The 17687-nt window shown below is 40.2% G+C and overlaps 1 protein-coding gene and 1 pseudogene across 15 annotated transcripts in view; one reads left to right on the top strand and one right to left on the bottom strand.

The window, feature by feature from the left end:
- The window catches only part of LOC114270602 (ARM repeat superfamily protein), a 115093-nt gene extending 97991 nt beyond the window's left edge, over positions 1–17102 (bottom strand). For all 14 annotated transcript variants that reach the window (XR_003631998.2, XR_014364551.1, XR_003632000.2 and 11 more), the window contains exons 1-5: positions 16683–17102; positions 16093–16290; positions 15787–15968; positions 3296–3422; positions 2545–2766 (exon numbers count right to left, since the gene is read on the bottom strand). Coding sequence is in view for 9 of the 14 variants with exons in the window: in XM_028212165.2 (XP_028067966.2) it covers positions 2545–2766; positions 3296–3422; positions 15787–15968; positions 16093–16290; positions 16683–16805 (852 nt within the window). In the remaining 5 variants the exon portion in view is untranslated. The remainder of the gene's footprint in view (positions 1–2544; positions 2767–3295; positions 3423–15786; positions 15969–16092; positions 16291–16682) is intronic.
- On the top strand, positions 6623–7358 carry LOC145822818 (vesicle-associated membrane protein 721 pseudogene; annotated as a pseudogene). Its single transcript, XR_014364552.1, has one exon. The product of XR_014364552.1 is annotated as a vesicle-associated membrane protein 721 pseudogene (transcript).
- Positions 17103–17687: the final 585 nt, after the last annotated feature.

Raw genomic sequence — 17687 nt, 5'->3', positions numbered from 1 at the left:
AGTAGATTATCATGAGACTTTTGCACCAGTGGCTCAGATGAATTCGGTCATAATACTTCTCTCTAGTAGCTAATTTAGATTGACCACTTCATCAGTTTGATGTAAAGAATGCTTTCTTACATGGTGATCTAGAAGAAGAGATATATATGGACATTCCCCCTGGTTTTGAGGATCATCAGACAAAGGGTAAAGTATGCAGGTTTCGGAAGTCGTTATATGGTCTCAAACAGTCTCCAAGGGCTTGGTTTGAGAAATTCACTCAGGCTATGCTTAAATATGGTTTCAAACTGAGTCAAACAGATCACACTTTGTTTGCAAAACATTCCTCACGTAGTAAGACTACAGCTCTCATTGTTTATATAGATGGCATAGTGCTTACAGGCAATCATAGTGAGGAAATTACCCCTGTTGAAAAAATATTTAACTACTGAGTTTTCAAAGACTTAGGAAACTTGAAGTATTTTCTGATAATTGAAGTTGCTCGCTCCAAGGATAGAATTTTCATCTCACAAAAGACATATGTTCTTGAACTTTTAAAGGAAACGGGGATGCTTAGATAAGACATATGATACCCCACTGGAACCTAATCAGAAACTTGGTAATGATAAAGGAGGAGCAGTTGTTGATAGGAAGAGTTATCAGCTACTAGTGAGTGAGCTTAATTACTTATCTCAATCTCGTCCTAATATTGCTATTGCTGTCAGTATGATTAGCTAGTTTATGCATGCTCCTCATCAAATTCACTTAGAGGTTATTATGAGAATTCTGAAGTACTTGAAATCTTCTCCTAGAAAAGGTCTTTACTTTTCCAAACATGATCATCTCAGAGTGGAAGCCTAAATAGAAGTTGATTGGGAAGGGTCAATAACTAATAGGAGATCTATATCAAGATATTGTATCTTTGTGGGTGGCAATCTTGTTACTTGGAGGAGCAGTGTTTTGAAAAGCGCGCCTAAGCTCAAGGCGAGGCAAAGCGCAGCTCTGCGCCTGATGTATAGCGAGGCGAGGCGACATAGAAGAGGCGTAGCTGAGGCGATGAGGCATGCGCTTTTGGCGCTTCGCGTTTCTTCTACTGATACAGCCCATTTGGTTTTGGTGTGAATACCCACATGGAATAAATTCTCATTTACAATATAAAATGATCAAAACGTGGGTCAAAAGTGAAAAAAAAAAAAAAAAAACCTAGTGGAGAAGAAGAAGACAATGAGAAGAAGGCAACGACGAAGGTTCGACTCCTGTTCTCATCTCCTCTGATACAACTCTTCCTCTTCTCTCTCTAGTGGAAAAAAACTCTCATCGTCTTCTCTCTCGCTTCTATCTCGCTCACGATCGCTCTCTCTCTCTCTCGCTTCTGTCTCTCTCTCTCTTTATCTGCTTGATTCATATATATATATAATATATTATATAATACCTATTATATAATATACTTATAGCTAATATATAAAATATAATTGATTCATATATATATATAATATTATAAAACATAATATATATTTATACATAGTAATAAAAAAAATAAACACATGTATGTAAAATAAAATAAAAAAATTAATTGAAACACATTATTTAAAAAATATAATAAATAAATAAAATAAATAAATTCTTCTCCTCTTCTCTTCTTATTAAAAAAATTAATAATATACGTATTAAATATTTGCTTATGTTGAAAATTGTGCTATATTAATATTTTGCTAAACTTCCATAACTTGCGCCTCGCCTCGCGCCTCAGCACTTAGGCTCCAAGTGACCTCGGTGCCTCGATGCACCTAGAGCTTTTTAAAACACTATGGAGGAGTAAGAAACATAATGTGGAAGCTAGATCGAGTGTAGAAACTGAGTTTAGAGCTACACCACAAGGTGTCTGTGAACTCTTGTAGATCAGATTGTTGTTGAGTGATCTGGGGATGGGCCAGATAGACTATGCTATATTGTGATAATAAGGCTGCCATCAACATAGCTCACAATCCTGTTTAACATGACAGGACAAAGCAGGTTGAAATTGATTGTCACTTCATCAAGGAGAAACTCACCAGAAGCATAATATGTACTCCTTTTGTAAAGTCATGCGAACAACTTCCAAACATCCTCACCAAGGGAGTTGGGAATAAACCATTTCATGACATTATAGGCAAGCTAGGCATGCGAGATATCTTCGCACCAGCTTGAAGAGGAGTGTTAGAATATTTACTTGTTTCCTTATTTAAATTAGATTGTGATTGATTGATAGATTGATTGATTGTGATTCCTTAAACAATCAATCAATATAAAAGGTGATTCATTAATCAATGTCTTAGGGCTTCCTTTTGTAACAGTTGACTGATTAATATAAAAGGCGATGATATCATAATCATCACCCAAGCTTTGTATTCTCTTAAATTACAACTATGATATCACTTCACTGAAAAAAATAATAAGGAAAAGCAATTAGAACAACTCCAAAATGCAAACGTATTCCAGAGAAGCAATAATAGGCTCACAACATCTGCTATATCTCAATTATGAAACTACGATGTCAAACCTAATGAAGATAAAATGAAGACTTACCAATAATTCTTGAGTCAAAGTTGGGATGACAACCAGGAGCATTCGAGGAGCACACTGAAAGACTTCAAATATAATTTCATGGTAAAATTCTTTAAGTTCACTCCCTACAGCATCTCTGTTTACTATACATGAAGTTAAAAATTCAGAAACACGAGTCTCAAGCTCTTCTTCACAATTTTGGATGACAGAAACAGCAAGCCTAGAAGCAGCAAGAGATGCACCCTGGAAAGAAAAAAATAAATAAATAAAAACCAAACCAAACTAAGCCGTGTGTCCCACGCTCAAGTATGGTCGGCTTCATTAGTTCCTTTTCGCCATTATGCACTGTCAAGGGCTATATAGGTCAACTTAAAAAAAAAAATCACTTTTTTTACTACCGCATCCTAGGTCAAAAAGCATTTTCTGACATCCCCATGGATTTCATTCAAAAAGCACTTCCATGAACACAACTAACAAATTACAATAACAAAGCTGCCCCTCCCCCATTTTAACAAGCCAAATTGAGAAGACAAATACCCAAATAATGATGGCACAAACTTCATTATGTTTTTATCCATCTATGACAAGAAGATACTTCTATATAAAAAATGATGCTGACAGCAATATTTTAAAATTCAGTAATCTAATGAGAAGTTAAATGAAGAAAGTACCATGAGAAGGGGGAAACATTAAATTTAAAATATTAAAAAAAAAAAAAGGGTTATGCTTTCAACACAAAAGCACAAGTAAATGCATTTCACCAACAAATTACCTTTCCCTCCTTCAGAATATTCCGCAAAATCACATCAATAAGCGACTGAGAAACTTTCTCCTTCTCCTTCAAAATGAGAGCTATTATACTTGACATTGCACTAAACAAACTTTGTGGATGGTGTTCCCTACGAAACCACAATTAAGACACCATTTAGGGCCTAAGTATGTTACTTTAGCTTTCAGTCTTTGCAATAGATATCTTAGCAATGAATATAGAAAAGAAAATAGTAAGGAAAAAACAAGACAACGTGATGGTGACATAATTAGCCTTCACAAGTGTGAAAGGAATTATATGACTTGTACATATAGAAAATCCCTTATAACAAGTCCTATTTTTGTCCCAACCCATAGGGCATTATTGAATGGACTAGCCAAACCTTCAAACTCATGCATGAGCAATTATTACTTTTGCAAAGTTTTCTCTTTTGGTTCAATACTCCACCACATTAGAAATTTTAGTGACAATGGGAATTGAAGATGATATGACAAATATTTTAATCTACAATGTCATCTTCAATATGAAATAAGTGGCATGGCAGTTCGAAGAAAATAGAGACTTCACCAAAGATTATATACTACTATACAGTAATATTTACAGCTAGGAACTACTAGTTGATCAACAGCAAATGACTGGATGCAACTTCAGAGCAGAATTTAAAGTTGAAAAAACAATACACGTTTTTCACATTATACACAATTAAAGAAAAAATAATCATTCAAATTGAAAGTTCTAAAGAGTTTCTGCTATTTCTCACCTAATCCAAGCAACTTATTAATTTTCAATATCTATCAACCAGTAACTGTCCTAACTCCCTCGACATCACCACAAAAATTATAGTTATATAGCTCACGCCTCATGATCATCCAGTATTTTTTTTATTTTGATAAATAAACAAACTTTATTAAAAAGCATCAAGACAATGGAAAGAATACAAAAATGTAGCCCAGAAAAGGACAAACAAAACTAATCAAATTCTCCACAAAATCTACAAAAACCAAAACATTTGGATCGACCTTACCCCGTAACCCAACTATGCAACACCATCAACAATCTACTCTCTAACCATGAAACGAAATGACACTCATCCTGAAACACTCGCCTATTCCGTTCAAACCATACCACCCAAAGCAAACAATGGGAAGAAAGCACCCAAGCCTTCCGGTGCCTCTTTCCCACCCCAACTCTGTAACAACCTCAACACAGAGCCTGGTTGCACCCACACCAAGCCAAACAAAGCAACAATGAAATTCCAAAGTCTAGACACAACCAGGCAATGAAGAAGTAAATGATCCACCATTTCCGCATTATGTCCTCACCGAATCAAATTATCAATAGTAAAAATACAACCCAAAGCAACTATCCAAACAAAAAAAGCCACCTTAGTTGAAGATCATGTCGCCCAAATATACTTCCAAGGAAACACACCAATAACATCCCCTGCAAGTGCCCCATAAAATAAAGGCACTGAGAAAACACCTTTAAACCTCCGAACATCCCACACTACATAATGCACCCCATCCCCCCTGCTGCAACCCATATAAAAAGCCCAAAAGATCCATCAATTGGTCTAACTCTCAATCTTGCACATCCTAGCAAAGACGAACATTCCTATCCCCCACCCCCAATCTAAACTAAACCCTAACCCAAAAGTCCCCTCTTTCCAACCATATCCTCTTCCACAACCCACAACCATGGGAGTAAACCACCCTCTTCTAACACCAATTCCTCCTCTCCTCTCCATACTTTGCCACAATCACCCTCCTTCATAACCACTCATTTTCCTCCACAAAATGCCACAACCACCTCCCCAACAGAGTCTGATTAAACACCACCAGTCTTCGAACACCTAAACCCCCTCTATCCTTAGGAACACAGACTCTCTCCCAATCCACCAAATGATAATGACAACCCCCTCTCCCCCAATGATCATCTAGTATTTTCTTTCATATTTTTTTATGAGATTTTGCAAAAGCTAGGTTGGTGTAAGCATGACACCAACCCCAAAGGGGTTACCAATCCCTACTCCGACCTAGGTTGGCATGAGCATCAGGATGTCGCTTGGAGATAAGAAACTAACATATAGGAAGGGCAAGCTAGACCAAAGAATCACTCAACCAAGCTGAGGGTGTCAAGCATGTTGATGTGGCAGGGGAAGCAATGCCTTGTAACAAATATTCGCTTAGCCAAGTTGAGGTGATGCATCAGGCGCATTTGGGCAAGCGGACTACAAAGTACCTTAGAGATCATCCTTGAGCACCTATGCTTGAGGTTAAGGCACCACAAATGTGTGGCTCAATCCCAAAAAGGAGTACAAAACCACATGAAAATGGTTGACTGCCCCATGTGTCACCTCATAAAGCTGACATTGTGAGAATATTAGGTTAGGCAGTGTTTCCTTTTCTGAAGATATTAAGTTAGGCAGCATTTCCTTTTCTGAGAGATTGTATAGGTGTATATATATGGCAGTGTTTTAGGTGTATATATATGGCAGTGTTTCCTTTAGTCGTGGGGTTAGGTTTACTATATAATCAGATGTATTCTTTATATTATAACACACAATTGAATATAAAAAAAACTTTCAGGAATCTTACATAGTATCAGAGCTAGGTTTGAAACCCTAGTGCCGTTCGCTCTCAGATTCTTCTTTGGTGTTCTAGATTTGTCGGCTTTGTCTCTCTCTAGATCAACTCTGGTTCGTGATCATCAGATGCTTCTCTTTCTCTCCATGGAATCACGATCGTGGTTCAACTAAACTCTCTCTCTCTCTCTAGCTTTGATTCACGCAATCGAAGAGGTGTTGATTTTGTCCCTCTCGATCAACTTCTACGCTACTCTCTCTCGCTCCCTCTCTCTCTCTCTCTCCCTGTGTGTGTTCATGATTCTAATTCCAGTACTATTATGTTAAAATCCACCTACTCTCCACCTACTTCACCCACTTAAACCTACTCCACTAAACCTAACCCACTACACCACTACCACCTCACCTACTCCACTAAACCTAACCCACTACACCACTACCACCTCCACTTCACCTACTCCTTACCTACTACACACTCACCCTCTTCTATATATAGGAATCATGAATCATTGTAATAGAGATCAAAAAACATCAATCAATAATACATCAATCATAATACATACATAATTGTTTCTCTCTCTCTTTTCCTATACATTAATTCTAACATGGTATCAGAGCAAGGTTAAAGATCTTGGTGTTCTTCGCCTTCCGGCGGGCGGCAACCTTGCCTTGACCGCCCGCCGGAGCTCAACCAATTCAAACCTCCCTCTCCCTCTCGGCATATCACTTTCTCTCTCTACAAATTTCTCCGTCCGTTTATCTCTCTACCCCTTTGTCTCTCTAAGTTTTAGGGTTTTGAGTGTGAGAGAGATGGGGCAACAGTCTTTGATCTACAGCTTCGTGGCTAGAGGAACAGTGGTTCTCGCCGAATTCACCGAATTCACTGGAAATTTCACGAGCATCGCTTCTCAGTGCCTCCAGAAACTCCCTTCCTCCAACAACAAGTTCACCTACAACTGCGATGGCCACACCTTCAACTATCTCGTCGAAGACGGCTTCACTTATTGTGTCGTCGCTGTGGAATCTGCTGGCAGACAGATTCCAATGGCATTTCTTGAACGAGTTAAGGAGGATTTCACCAAGAGATATGGTGGTGGAAAAGCTGCAACTGTTGCTGCTAATAGCCTGAATAGGGAGTTTGGACCCAAACTTAAGGAGCAGATACAGTACTGTGTGGATCATCCAGAGGAGATCAGCAAGCTTTCCAAAGTAAAGGCTCAGGTTTCAGAAGTCAAAGGAGTGATGATGGAAAATATTGAGAAGGTTTTGGATCGTGGAGAGAAGATTGAGCTTCTAGTGGATAAAACAGAGAACCTTCGCTCTCAGGCACAAGACTTCAGGACCCAGGGTACCCAAATGAGGAGGAAAATGTGGTTACAGAATATGAAGATAAAGCTTATAGTTCTTGGTATCCTCATTGCCTTAATTTTGATCATAGTTTAATTGTGCGTGGGCCAACCTTCTCCACTCATTTATTTTATTATTATTTTTTACAAATCCATACCCACTCTAATTCATACCTCCTTCAGGGGTCCGACAAGACTCTGTAAACTGTCCCGACATTGATTCCGGTTAGCTCCTTCAAGGGTCCGACAAGACTCTGTAAACTGTCCCGACATTGATTCCGGTTCGCTCCTTCAAAGGGTCCGACAAGACTCTGTAAACTGTCCCGACATTGATTCCGGTTAGTTTCTACAAGGGTCCAGCAAGACTCCGTAAACTGTCACAACAACTGTCACAACAGTGTCTGTTACAACAGTCCGACATGACCCCGTAAACTGTCTTCTACATCGGTCCGACATGACCCCATAAACTGTCTTCTACATCGGTCTGACACGACCACACAGTGTCTGCTACAACGGTCCGACATGACCCCATAACCTGTCTTCTACATCGGTCTGACACCGCCATCAAGTGTCCTCTACAACGTTATGACACCACCATCCAGTGTCTTCACCAATGGTCTGACCCGACCATACAGTGTCTCTTATCCTCTTTTATTTTTATGTATTTTCTTGTTTTGTTACTCTCTCCAAACTCAAGTTGGTTAGTTCCTATCCCCCTTGAGTTTGCGGGGGGCTGTTAAAATCCACCTACTCTCCACCTACTTCACCCACTTAAACCTACTCCACTAAACCTAACCCACTACACCACTACCACCTCACCTACTCCACTAAACCTAACCCACTACACCACTACCACCTCCACTTCACCTACTCCTTACCTACTACACACTCACCCTCTTCTATATATAGGAATCATGAATCATTGTAATAGAGATCAAAAAACATCAATCAATAATACATCAATCATAATACATACATAATTGTTTCTCTCTCTCTTTTCCTATACATTAATTCTAACATATTATTTGGTTAAAGGCTCTTATTTAAAATTTGGCCCCCTTGTTATTTGACTATTATACTTCAACCGGTCAATCTTTGGTTTATTACAATGACAGACACCAAAATCCAAGTCATCAGGTGTAAACTCACTAGTGCCAATTATGCATATTGGGCTAGTGTTATGAAGAATTTCCTTGTTGTTTAAAAAAAATAGGACTATGTTTTTGGTTCTGTTCTTCGTCCATTGGACCCGAAAGCAGAAGGATATCTGACTTCCTGTGATACTCGAATTGTGATAATGCCCAAGTTCTAACCTGGTTTCATAATTCTGTGGATGACCGTATTGGAATGATATTTTCCAAATACAATACTGCCAAAGAGATGAGGTGTGAGACTATTTATTGGGTGTGTATCAACAGTCCAACTTTGTTAAGTGGTATGAGTTGGAAACAACTATTCAAAGTGCTCGTCGGCGGGATCAATCTATTCAGGACTTCCACATTGAGATAACAGGCCTTTAGGATAAGTTGGCTCTCATAGAACCATCTAACCTCAAGCCACTAGACACTTATGTTGAGTTTCAGGAGCAAGGTCGTTTAGTACAATTCTTAATGGCTCTCCCCTCAGTATGAGATTATCTGTGGTGGCATCCTTCATTGGTCTCCTTTTCCCTATATGGATGCTATTGTTCGTGAGCTCCTTTCCGAGGAAACCCGTCTTAAGACGGCCAATCAGACTCTATCTCCATCTGTTTTCTTGGCTCCTACTCAGTCTCCTCTGTTGTCGATCCCACCATCTCATCAGCTTCAGGCCACTGTGAAGCCTAAGAAAGGGCCACTAGCCTCTGATGAGTGTACATTTTGCTATCAAAAGGGTCATTGGAAGTACAACTGTCTCAAGAAAGGACATCAGTCTACTCAGTCTTCTCAGTTGCCTCAGACCTAGTTCCGAGGTCCTGCTCCGAATACTTTTTGGCCTCCTGCTACTTATACTGCATCTGCTCCAGCTCCTAATCCCAACTTGGCTTCCTTGAGTGCCTAGATTGCTCAGCTTCAGCATCTCTTGTCCACCTCCCAGTCATCCCTATCTGCCTCTGCACTTATATCTCTTCATTTAGGTTTGCTTAGGTCCTCTTCAGGATTGGGTGTCTAAGAAGCAAATTAGGACCGGCCATAGAGTTAGAGATCTCTATGTGATCGAAAGCTTGAATCTCCCTCTATCCACCTCTCCAGTTGCCTTTTCCGTCAACATTTATAGTCTGGCTCTATCTCGCTTCCATTTGTCTCTTCGGCTCTACAACTTGCTGACTTTTTTTTTTTACCAAGACTCACACCACTGCTCAGTTTCAGTTTCTTCTTGACAAACTCTCAGTGTTTTCTGTTACAACACCTTGAGTTTGAGCAGGCATGTGAGAATATTGTTGGCATATTATAATCACCGAAAGTCTCTTAGTATTTTATTAGCCGAAAGGCACTAGGGTCTGTAATCATTGTTATGCCCTCAGGGATCATCTTGTAATTGTCTTGTTTGTAAACCCTAATCTTCATTTATAAATAAGGGATGATATCTCATCATACCCTAAGCTGATTATTCAAGCTTCATGGTATCAGAGCCTAACCTACAGGGTTTCGACTCACCCTCGTTGGTAGACCTTCTCACCAACAACACTCTAGGGTTCGAAGCTTACCTGGGTGGATCTTCCTCAGCCGTCGTCCTCCGTCGATCTTCCTCAGTCGATCTCCTCAGCCTTCTTCCTCAGTCGATCTCCTCATCCCCTCAGCTCGTCTTCCTCAGCCGTCTTCCTCGTCGACCTCCTCTGTCGATCGTCACTCGGCCGACAGCACCGCAGCTCGGCGACCTCCTCCAGCCATTTCGTCGATCCTCTTCTCCGTCGTCCTCAGCCTCTGATCTCACTGTGGTATATAAATATATATATACCTATATATCCTGATATATATATATATATATATAAATAGAGCCGGATATATATATAGTGATATATAAAGACATGTATAAATAAATCAACTTAGAATAAAAAAATAAAAAATAAATAAAATAAATAAATAAATAAAATGAAATAAATATATATATATATATATATTCAAAAAAAAAAAAAATCATTTCTTAATTTTTTTATTATGTCTTTATAGTGGTCATTGTGCCTGTTATCTCACTACCACCTTCCGGGTTTGTAATTTCTACTAGTTTGTTATGGGTTTGGTAGTATTGTATCCATGAAAGATTCCACTAGTGTGTCCTCTTCGTCTCAAACACCAAAGAGTGAGAGTCTCATTCTACCTACTACCATGACTGAGAATCCCAACCCTAGTCCGAAAATCACCACCTCTCTATTTAATGGTCAGAACTACCTAGCATGGTCTCAAAGTTTGACTTTGTTTTTGAAAAGCAGAGGAAAGATGGGGTATGTTGATGGCAGGATATAGGCACCTAGTACCACTGACTCAGGTTATGACCAATGGGAGATTACCAACTCTTTGATTATGAGTTGGCTTATCCATTCGATGGTTCCAGAACTTGGTGAGGGCTACTTGTCTATGGAGACTGCCCAGGACATTTGGGAGGCTGTGGCTGTTACCTATTCCCGCAAAGGAAATTTTTCACAGGCATTTCAGTTGCGTCGCTCTATTGAGAGCACACTTCAGGGGGAGCAGACTGTTCTTCAGTACTTCACTTTCCTCACCAACGGCTGGAAACGCCTTGACCACCTGGAAGACTATAAGCCCGTTTGCCCTACTGATTCTGTCGGGTACAAGAAGTTCATCGCTCGGGAACGGGTCTTTAAATTTTTGGCCGGCCTAAATATGGAGTATGATCCAGTTAGGGGTCGACTTCTGAGTATGGACACCCTTCCTTCACTACAGGAGGCATTTGCCTATGTACAAAATGAGGAGAGTCGTCGGTCAGCTATGATGTCCCCTGTCTCTACTGACCGTTCCGCATTACTGTCTACTCCTCGAGATGGCTTCAGCCTGCCTCCTCAGTCTGCTGCTAAGGAGTCTGTATTCTGTGATTATTGCAAGAAGCCGCGACATACTCGTGAGACATGTTGGAAGCTTCATGGGACTCCATCTGGGGGTCGAGGTGATCGGTCTAGTTCTCGAGGAGGTCGGTCAGGCCACTCTCGAGGACGTGGTTCCTATTCCCGAGCTCATCAGTCTAGTGCCGTTGATACCCTTGATTCTAATTCTACTTCTGTTACCCAAGCTTCTGATACTGAGCTGGAGGATGCTTTGTGCCAATTGTTGGACCGCCGATCTTCTACTGCTCTCAGTACCGCTTCCTCGTCCTTTGCCCGCTCAGGTAACTTAGCATCTGTTCCTTGTGCTTTCCTGTGTCATACATCTTTGCCTTGGATTATTGATTCTGGTGCCTCAGATCATATGTCTGGCTCCTCTGATCTTTTCTCTGCCTATAAGCCCTCTTCAGGTCAGGACAAAGTTAGGATTGCCGATGGAACTGTTTCTTCCATTTCTGGAAAAGGTTTAGTCCAAGTCACTCCTACCATGCATCTATCTTCTGTTCTCCATGTTCCCAAGTTTTCTGTTAATCTGTTATCCTTAAGTCGTCTTACCCAGGATTTGAATTGTTGTGTGACGTTTTTTCCTGATCATTGTCTTTTTCAGGACCTTGTCACGGGGAGGACGATTGGCAGTGGTAGTGCAGAAAATGGTCTCTACTTCCTAGATCAACCGGACAAACTTGCTTATTCTTCCACCACGTCTTCTACTACCCCCGCTGATGTATGGTTGTGGCATCGGCGTCTTGGGCATCCCTCATTTCATTTACTTAAGCATTTATTTCCTTCTAGTTTCGCAAATCATCATGTGTCTGACTTTCTTTGTGAGTCTTGTCAACTTGGAAAACAACATAGAGCTTCTTTTGCTCCCAGTTTGAATAAAAGCTTAGTTCCTTTTTCATTAATACATTTTGATGTTTGGGGTCCCTCTCGTGTTCTGTCTGTGAAAGGTCATCGCTGGTTTGTTACATTTATTGATGATTTTTCTCGTGCTACTTGGGTGTATCTCACGAAAGATAAGAGTGAAGTTTTCTCTGTGTTTCGCACTTTTCATACGATGATTTGTACTCAGTTTGGGGCCACTATCAAAATATTTCGTTCTGATAATGGCGGGGAATACATAGATTCTGGGTTAGGACAATATTTCTCTACTAATGGCATTATCCATCAGACCTCTTGCACCAATACCCCTCAACAAAATGGGGTGGCCGAACGCAAGAATCGGCATCTTCTTGACATGGCTTGGTGCATGTGTTTTTTTATGAACGTGCCTCAACCCTATTGGGGCAACGCTGTTCTCACCGCTGCCCATCTTATTAATCGTCTCCCTACCCAGGTCTTGGACAAACAGGCTCCGCTTCACGTCCTCCTCGATTCTCAGTCCTTGTTTTCTATTCCTCCCAAAATATTTGGTTGTGTCTGTTTTGTCCATAATCACTCTCCCTCTCGTGGCAAGTTGGACCCTCGCTCCCTCAAGTGTGTTTTCCTTGGTTATTCTCCTACTCAAAAGGGGTATAAATGTTATCACCCTTCTTCTCGTAAGTGGTTTGTGTCTATGAATGTCACTTTCTTTGAGTCCCAGTCCTATTTCTTGTCCTCTCCGGTGTCACCGTCCTCATTTCCGGGGGAGCCTTGGTGTGAAGTGAGTCCTGTGTCTCCTATGGTAGAAGTGAGTCCTGTGCCTCCTATGGTAGAACCAGTTGTTCTTGCACCCCCCTCTTCTACTGGAACTATAGAACCCACTGTCACCAGGAATAAGGATGGGCATGTTTATGTCCGGGACATCGACAGAAAACAAGTTAACTGGATACAAGGGACCGTTTCTGCTACTCCACTGCCATCTCCTGCTTCTGATGAGAGTCTAGGTAACTTTGAATCTCATGAGTCCATTGATCTTGATGTTCCTATTGCCAAAAGGAAGGGTGTGAGATCTTGTACTCAACATCCTATCTCACAGTTTGTATCATACTCTCATTTGTCATCCTCATATAGGGCGTTTGTGTCCAATATTTCCTCTGTTAGCATTCCTAACCATTTTCAGGATGCTCTTGCTATCTCTGAGTGGAAACTAGCCATGATTGAGGAAATAAAAGCACTTAGGAAGAATGGCACTTGGGATTTGACTGAGTTATCTATGGGCAAACGACCTGTGGGCTGTAAATGGGTATATACTGTGAAACACAAAGCAGATGGGTCTATTGAGCGTTACAAGGCAAGACTTGTGGCAAAAGGGTTTACTCAGACATATGGCATTGATTATCAGGAGACCTTCGCACCCGTGGCTAAAATGAATTCAGTCAGAGTACTTCTCTCTCTAGCAGCTAATCTAGATTGGCCGCTTTATCAGTTTGATGTCAAGAATGTTTTTCTCCATGGTGACCTCGAAGAAGAAGTATATATGGACATTCCTCCGGGTTTTGTGAGGATCATCAAACAGCAGGGAAAGTATGCAAACTTCGAAAGTCATTATATGGTCTCAAACAGTCTCCAAGGGCTTGGTTTGAAAGATTCACTCAGGCGATGTTTAAATATGGTTTCAAACAAAGTCAGGCAGATCACACATTGTTTGTGAAACATTCCTCATGCGGTAAGACTACAGCACTTATTGTTTATGTAGATGACATAGTTCTTACAGGCAATGATAGTGGGGAAATACCTCTGTTGAATAAATACTTAGCCAAAGAGTTTGAAATCAAAGACTTGGGAAGCTTGAAGTATTTTCTGGGAATTGAAGTTGCTCGCTCTAAGGATGGGATATTTATCTCACAGAGAAAATATGTGCTTGACCTGTTGAAGGAAACTGGGATGCTTGGCTGCAAGGCATGTGCCACCCCACTGGAACCCAATCAAAAATTGGGAGATGATGAAGGAGGAGAAGTTGTGGATAGGGGGAGCTATCAACGATTAGTGGGTAAACTCATTTACCTATCTCACTCCCGTCCTGATATTGCTGTTGCTGTCAGTGTAGTTAGTCAGTTTATGCATGCTCCTCATCAGATTCATTTTGAGGCTGTCATGAGAATCTTGAGGTATTTGAAGTCTGCTCCTGGTAAGGGTCTGTATTTTTCAAAGTATGATCATCTTCGTGTAGAAGCCTATACAGATGCTGACTGGGCTGGGTCAATAACTGATAGGAGATCAATTTCAGGGTATTGCACATTTGTCGGCGGCAACCTAGTTACTTGGAGGAGTAAGAAACAAAATGTGGTTGCCAGGTCAAGTGCAGAAGCTGAGTTTAGAGCTATGGCACAAGGTGTGTGTGAACTTTTATGGATCAAATTATTGTTGAGTGATCTAGGTATTGCTCAGACGGACTCCATGCGGTTATATTGTGATAATAAGGCCGCCATCAACATTGCTCACAATCCAGTTCAACATGACAGGACAAAACATGTTGAGATTGATCGCCACTTCATTAAGAAGAAACTCACTAGTGGTACCATTTGTACTCCTTTTGTTCAGTCTGGTGAACAACTTGCTGACATTCTCACCAAGAGAATTGGAAATAAACCGTTTCATGATATATTAGGCAAGCTGGGCATGAGAGATATCTTCGCACCAGCTTGAGGGGGAGTGTTGGCATATTATAATCACCGAAAGTCTCTTAGTATTTTATTAGCCGAAAGGCACTAGGGTCTGTAATCATTGTTATGCCCTCAGGGATCATCTTGTAATTGTCTTGTTTGTAAACCCTAATCTTCATTTATAAATAAGGGATGATATCTCATCATACCCTAAGCTGATTATTCAAGCTTCAAATATTAGGTTAGGCAATGTTTCCTTTTCTGAGAATATTAGGTTAGGCAGTGTTTCTTTTTCTGAGAGCTGTATAGGTGTATATATATGACAGTGTTTTAGGTGTATATAGATGGCAGTGTTTCCTTTAGGTTAGGTTTATATACATGGCAGTGTTTTAGGTGTATATATATGGCAGTGTTTTAGATGTATACATATGGCAGTGTTTCCTTTAGTCTTAGGGTTAGGTTTACTATATAATCAGATGTATTCTTTGTTTTATGACACACAATTGAATATAAAGAAAACTTTCAAAAATCTTACAGACATATGGTATGGACCCTATGTTTGGATATAATGACATGACGATGATATGGTGTGCCAATTAGAAAATTTAGACACATGTACACTCAGGAATAAGAAAATCAAAATTAATAGAAACATGCAAGAGAAAGTAAGACTATCAAATCAAAAGAAAGGAATAAAAAAATTCAACTAAGCTACCAAACTAAAAGAAGGCATCATTCTTTGGTTGACATGTTTTACAACTTGAAAAGTTGTACTACCTGTAACATGAATAAAAGATCACCAAGAAAGTACAAGAAGACAGATAAACATCAGTAATTCCTATCTAGCAAGCTTTTCCCACACTCACATCTAACCAAAAGAATCAAGTGATCAAAGGCAAGGCAGCATAGACAGAGTCAGTTGATTGCAAAATGCATAGTAAGAACAAGCACAAATAACCAAGAAAACTCTAGACAAAACATAAAAGCAAAGGGAGAAACCAAACCTCACAACAGTGAAAAAGGTATTGAACATTTTTAGAACTAAATCTTCACAGCCTGTGTCTAACATTAGCACACAAAATTTGAGTTTAGAAACAGTCTCCAATACTTTTAATCTCCTTGAGAAATATGCACTTGTGTTATCCGCAAGCTCCGCAAATAAACTAACGAAAAGTTCAAAAATGTCCTGCATCAAGATCAAAATGTCTTATACTGTGTGGGTTGCAGTTACAAGCACAAAGGAAACGAGTTTCTCATAAACCCACACGGATACAAACCGATTACATGGTATATTAAATTAAAATCGATACCTTAAAAACAGCATCTGTCAGGTCGGGATTTGGTGCCAGGACCCGAATAATTTCACAGAAACAAATGGCAACCAGAAGTCTAATGTCTTTATCTTTATGCAGAAGCAGTCTGTGCTTAACAATAGAATCGCTCAGGGGCTTTATGGCAGGTTTTAGAGATGCCGACTGATCTAACTCCGGGAACGCACTTGCAGCTTGCTGTCAAAAATTCAAAACATCTAATGCAAAAACCTCGGGACCATAGCTCTGGTGTCTTAGAATACAAAACATAATGGATAAAACTAAAATACAGCAAACCCATAAAGTCGAACATCTAGGTGTCAAGAATTAGTACAATGTCACCAAAAACAGGGTAACATCATACAATCTATAGAACATTGTAGATAGAATTATACGGAGATGCGATAAATGTACTTCTATTCAACATATCGAATACCAAATACCCACAACCCAACACGATAACGTAGAGAAATAGCGTCTGGACACCTAAAAACACTATATTAACAAAATTTTAATTATAAACGGGTGCAAATTTTATCTGCAAGCAAAATTGAACTGAATTTGTGAGCAATTAGTGCAGTTGATCTTACTCTGAGCAATTTTACGAGAAGGTCTTTGTTGGGGCAAGATTTTTGGGCGGCGAGTTGTTTGCCGATGTCGAAGATGAGTCTCTTCGCGGCCTCGGCCTCGGCCTCGGCTTCGGCTTCGGCCATTGTTGCTGCGAAAAATCTGCAGAGTGTTAGGGTTTTGTTTTGGGTTTCAATGGAAAGAGAGAGTGGGTAGGGTTTTGATGAACCGTTGCGGGTGTGTGTGTGTTTTTTTTTTTTTCATCATAAAAATGTGAAGAGAGAGAATAAGAGGGAAATTTTGAGCGCTGAAGCTCCCGCCATTGGGATGCGTGTTACGTAAGCGATCGGTTTTGATCTTGTAATGCTGATCCGACGGCCACGAGTGAGCAATGATCGAAAGGCCTTGGCTAAGGGTTCGGATTCTCTGCCATTGTTTCTTGTAATGTTTTTTGTGGTGGTACAAAGAAAAATGCCTCAGACCCCAGTGGGGGTCACTGGGGGTAATGAATGGAGCTTTCCATTGGTCAAAAAAAAATTTGTTGTTTTTTTTTTTTTGTGATTTGGACGAATGGGGGGTTGCCACCTTACTGGGGTCAACCCCCAGTGGGGGTCTGTAGCAAAGTTGGTGGTACAAAACGACATTGTTTGGAATAATTTTTTTTTTTTGTTTCTCCTTATTTTCTTCTTTCTTTTTTCTTTTCTTTCTAAGCTCTCAAACGTGTCAGAGCAACACCCATGAACGACCGAATAGAGAGATGAAAACAAGAGCGACGGCTGTGGCGAAGCTTCAGCGGCGATGAGGATTCGGACTCACACAACCCAGCCAAACGAAAGACCGAAACGATCCTCATATGTGGGATGGAAATTTCTAGATTTGAATGTATTAATTTTGAAATGTTTCACTGTTGTTGCCTTCTGAATATTGTTTATTTGCTTATTTCTAGTTTTGACACATAGGTTCTTGTTAATTTTACCATTTTATGTTCAATTGATTCATTCTTAGCACTGTTTGGTTGTATTGTAATG

This window comes from Camellia sinensis, chromosome 3, assembly GCF_055761805.1.
Source record: "Camellia sinensis isolate YWXY chromosome 3, ASM5576180v1, whole genome shotgun sequence".
In the NCBI taxonomy this organism is placed as follows: Eukaryota; Viridiplantae; Streptophyta; class Magnoliopsida; order Ericales; family Theaceae; genus Camellia; species Camellia sinensis.
The sequence above is the reverse complement of the archived record's forward strand: the minus strand, read 5'-3'. Positions and strand labels throughout refer to the sequence as shown.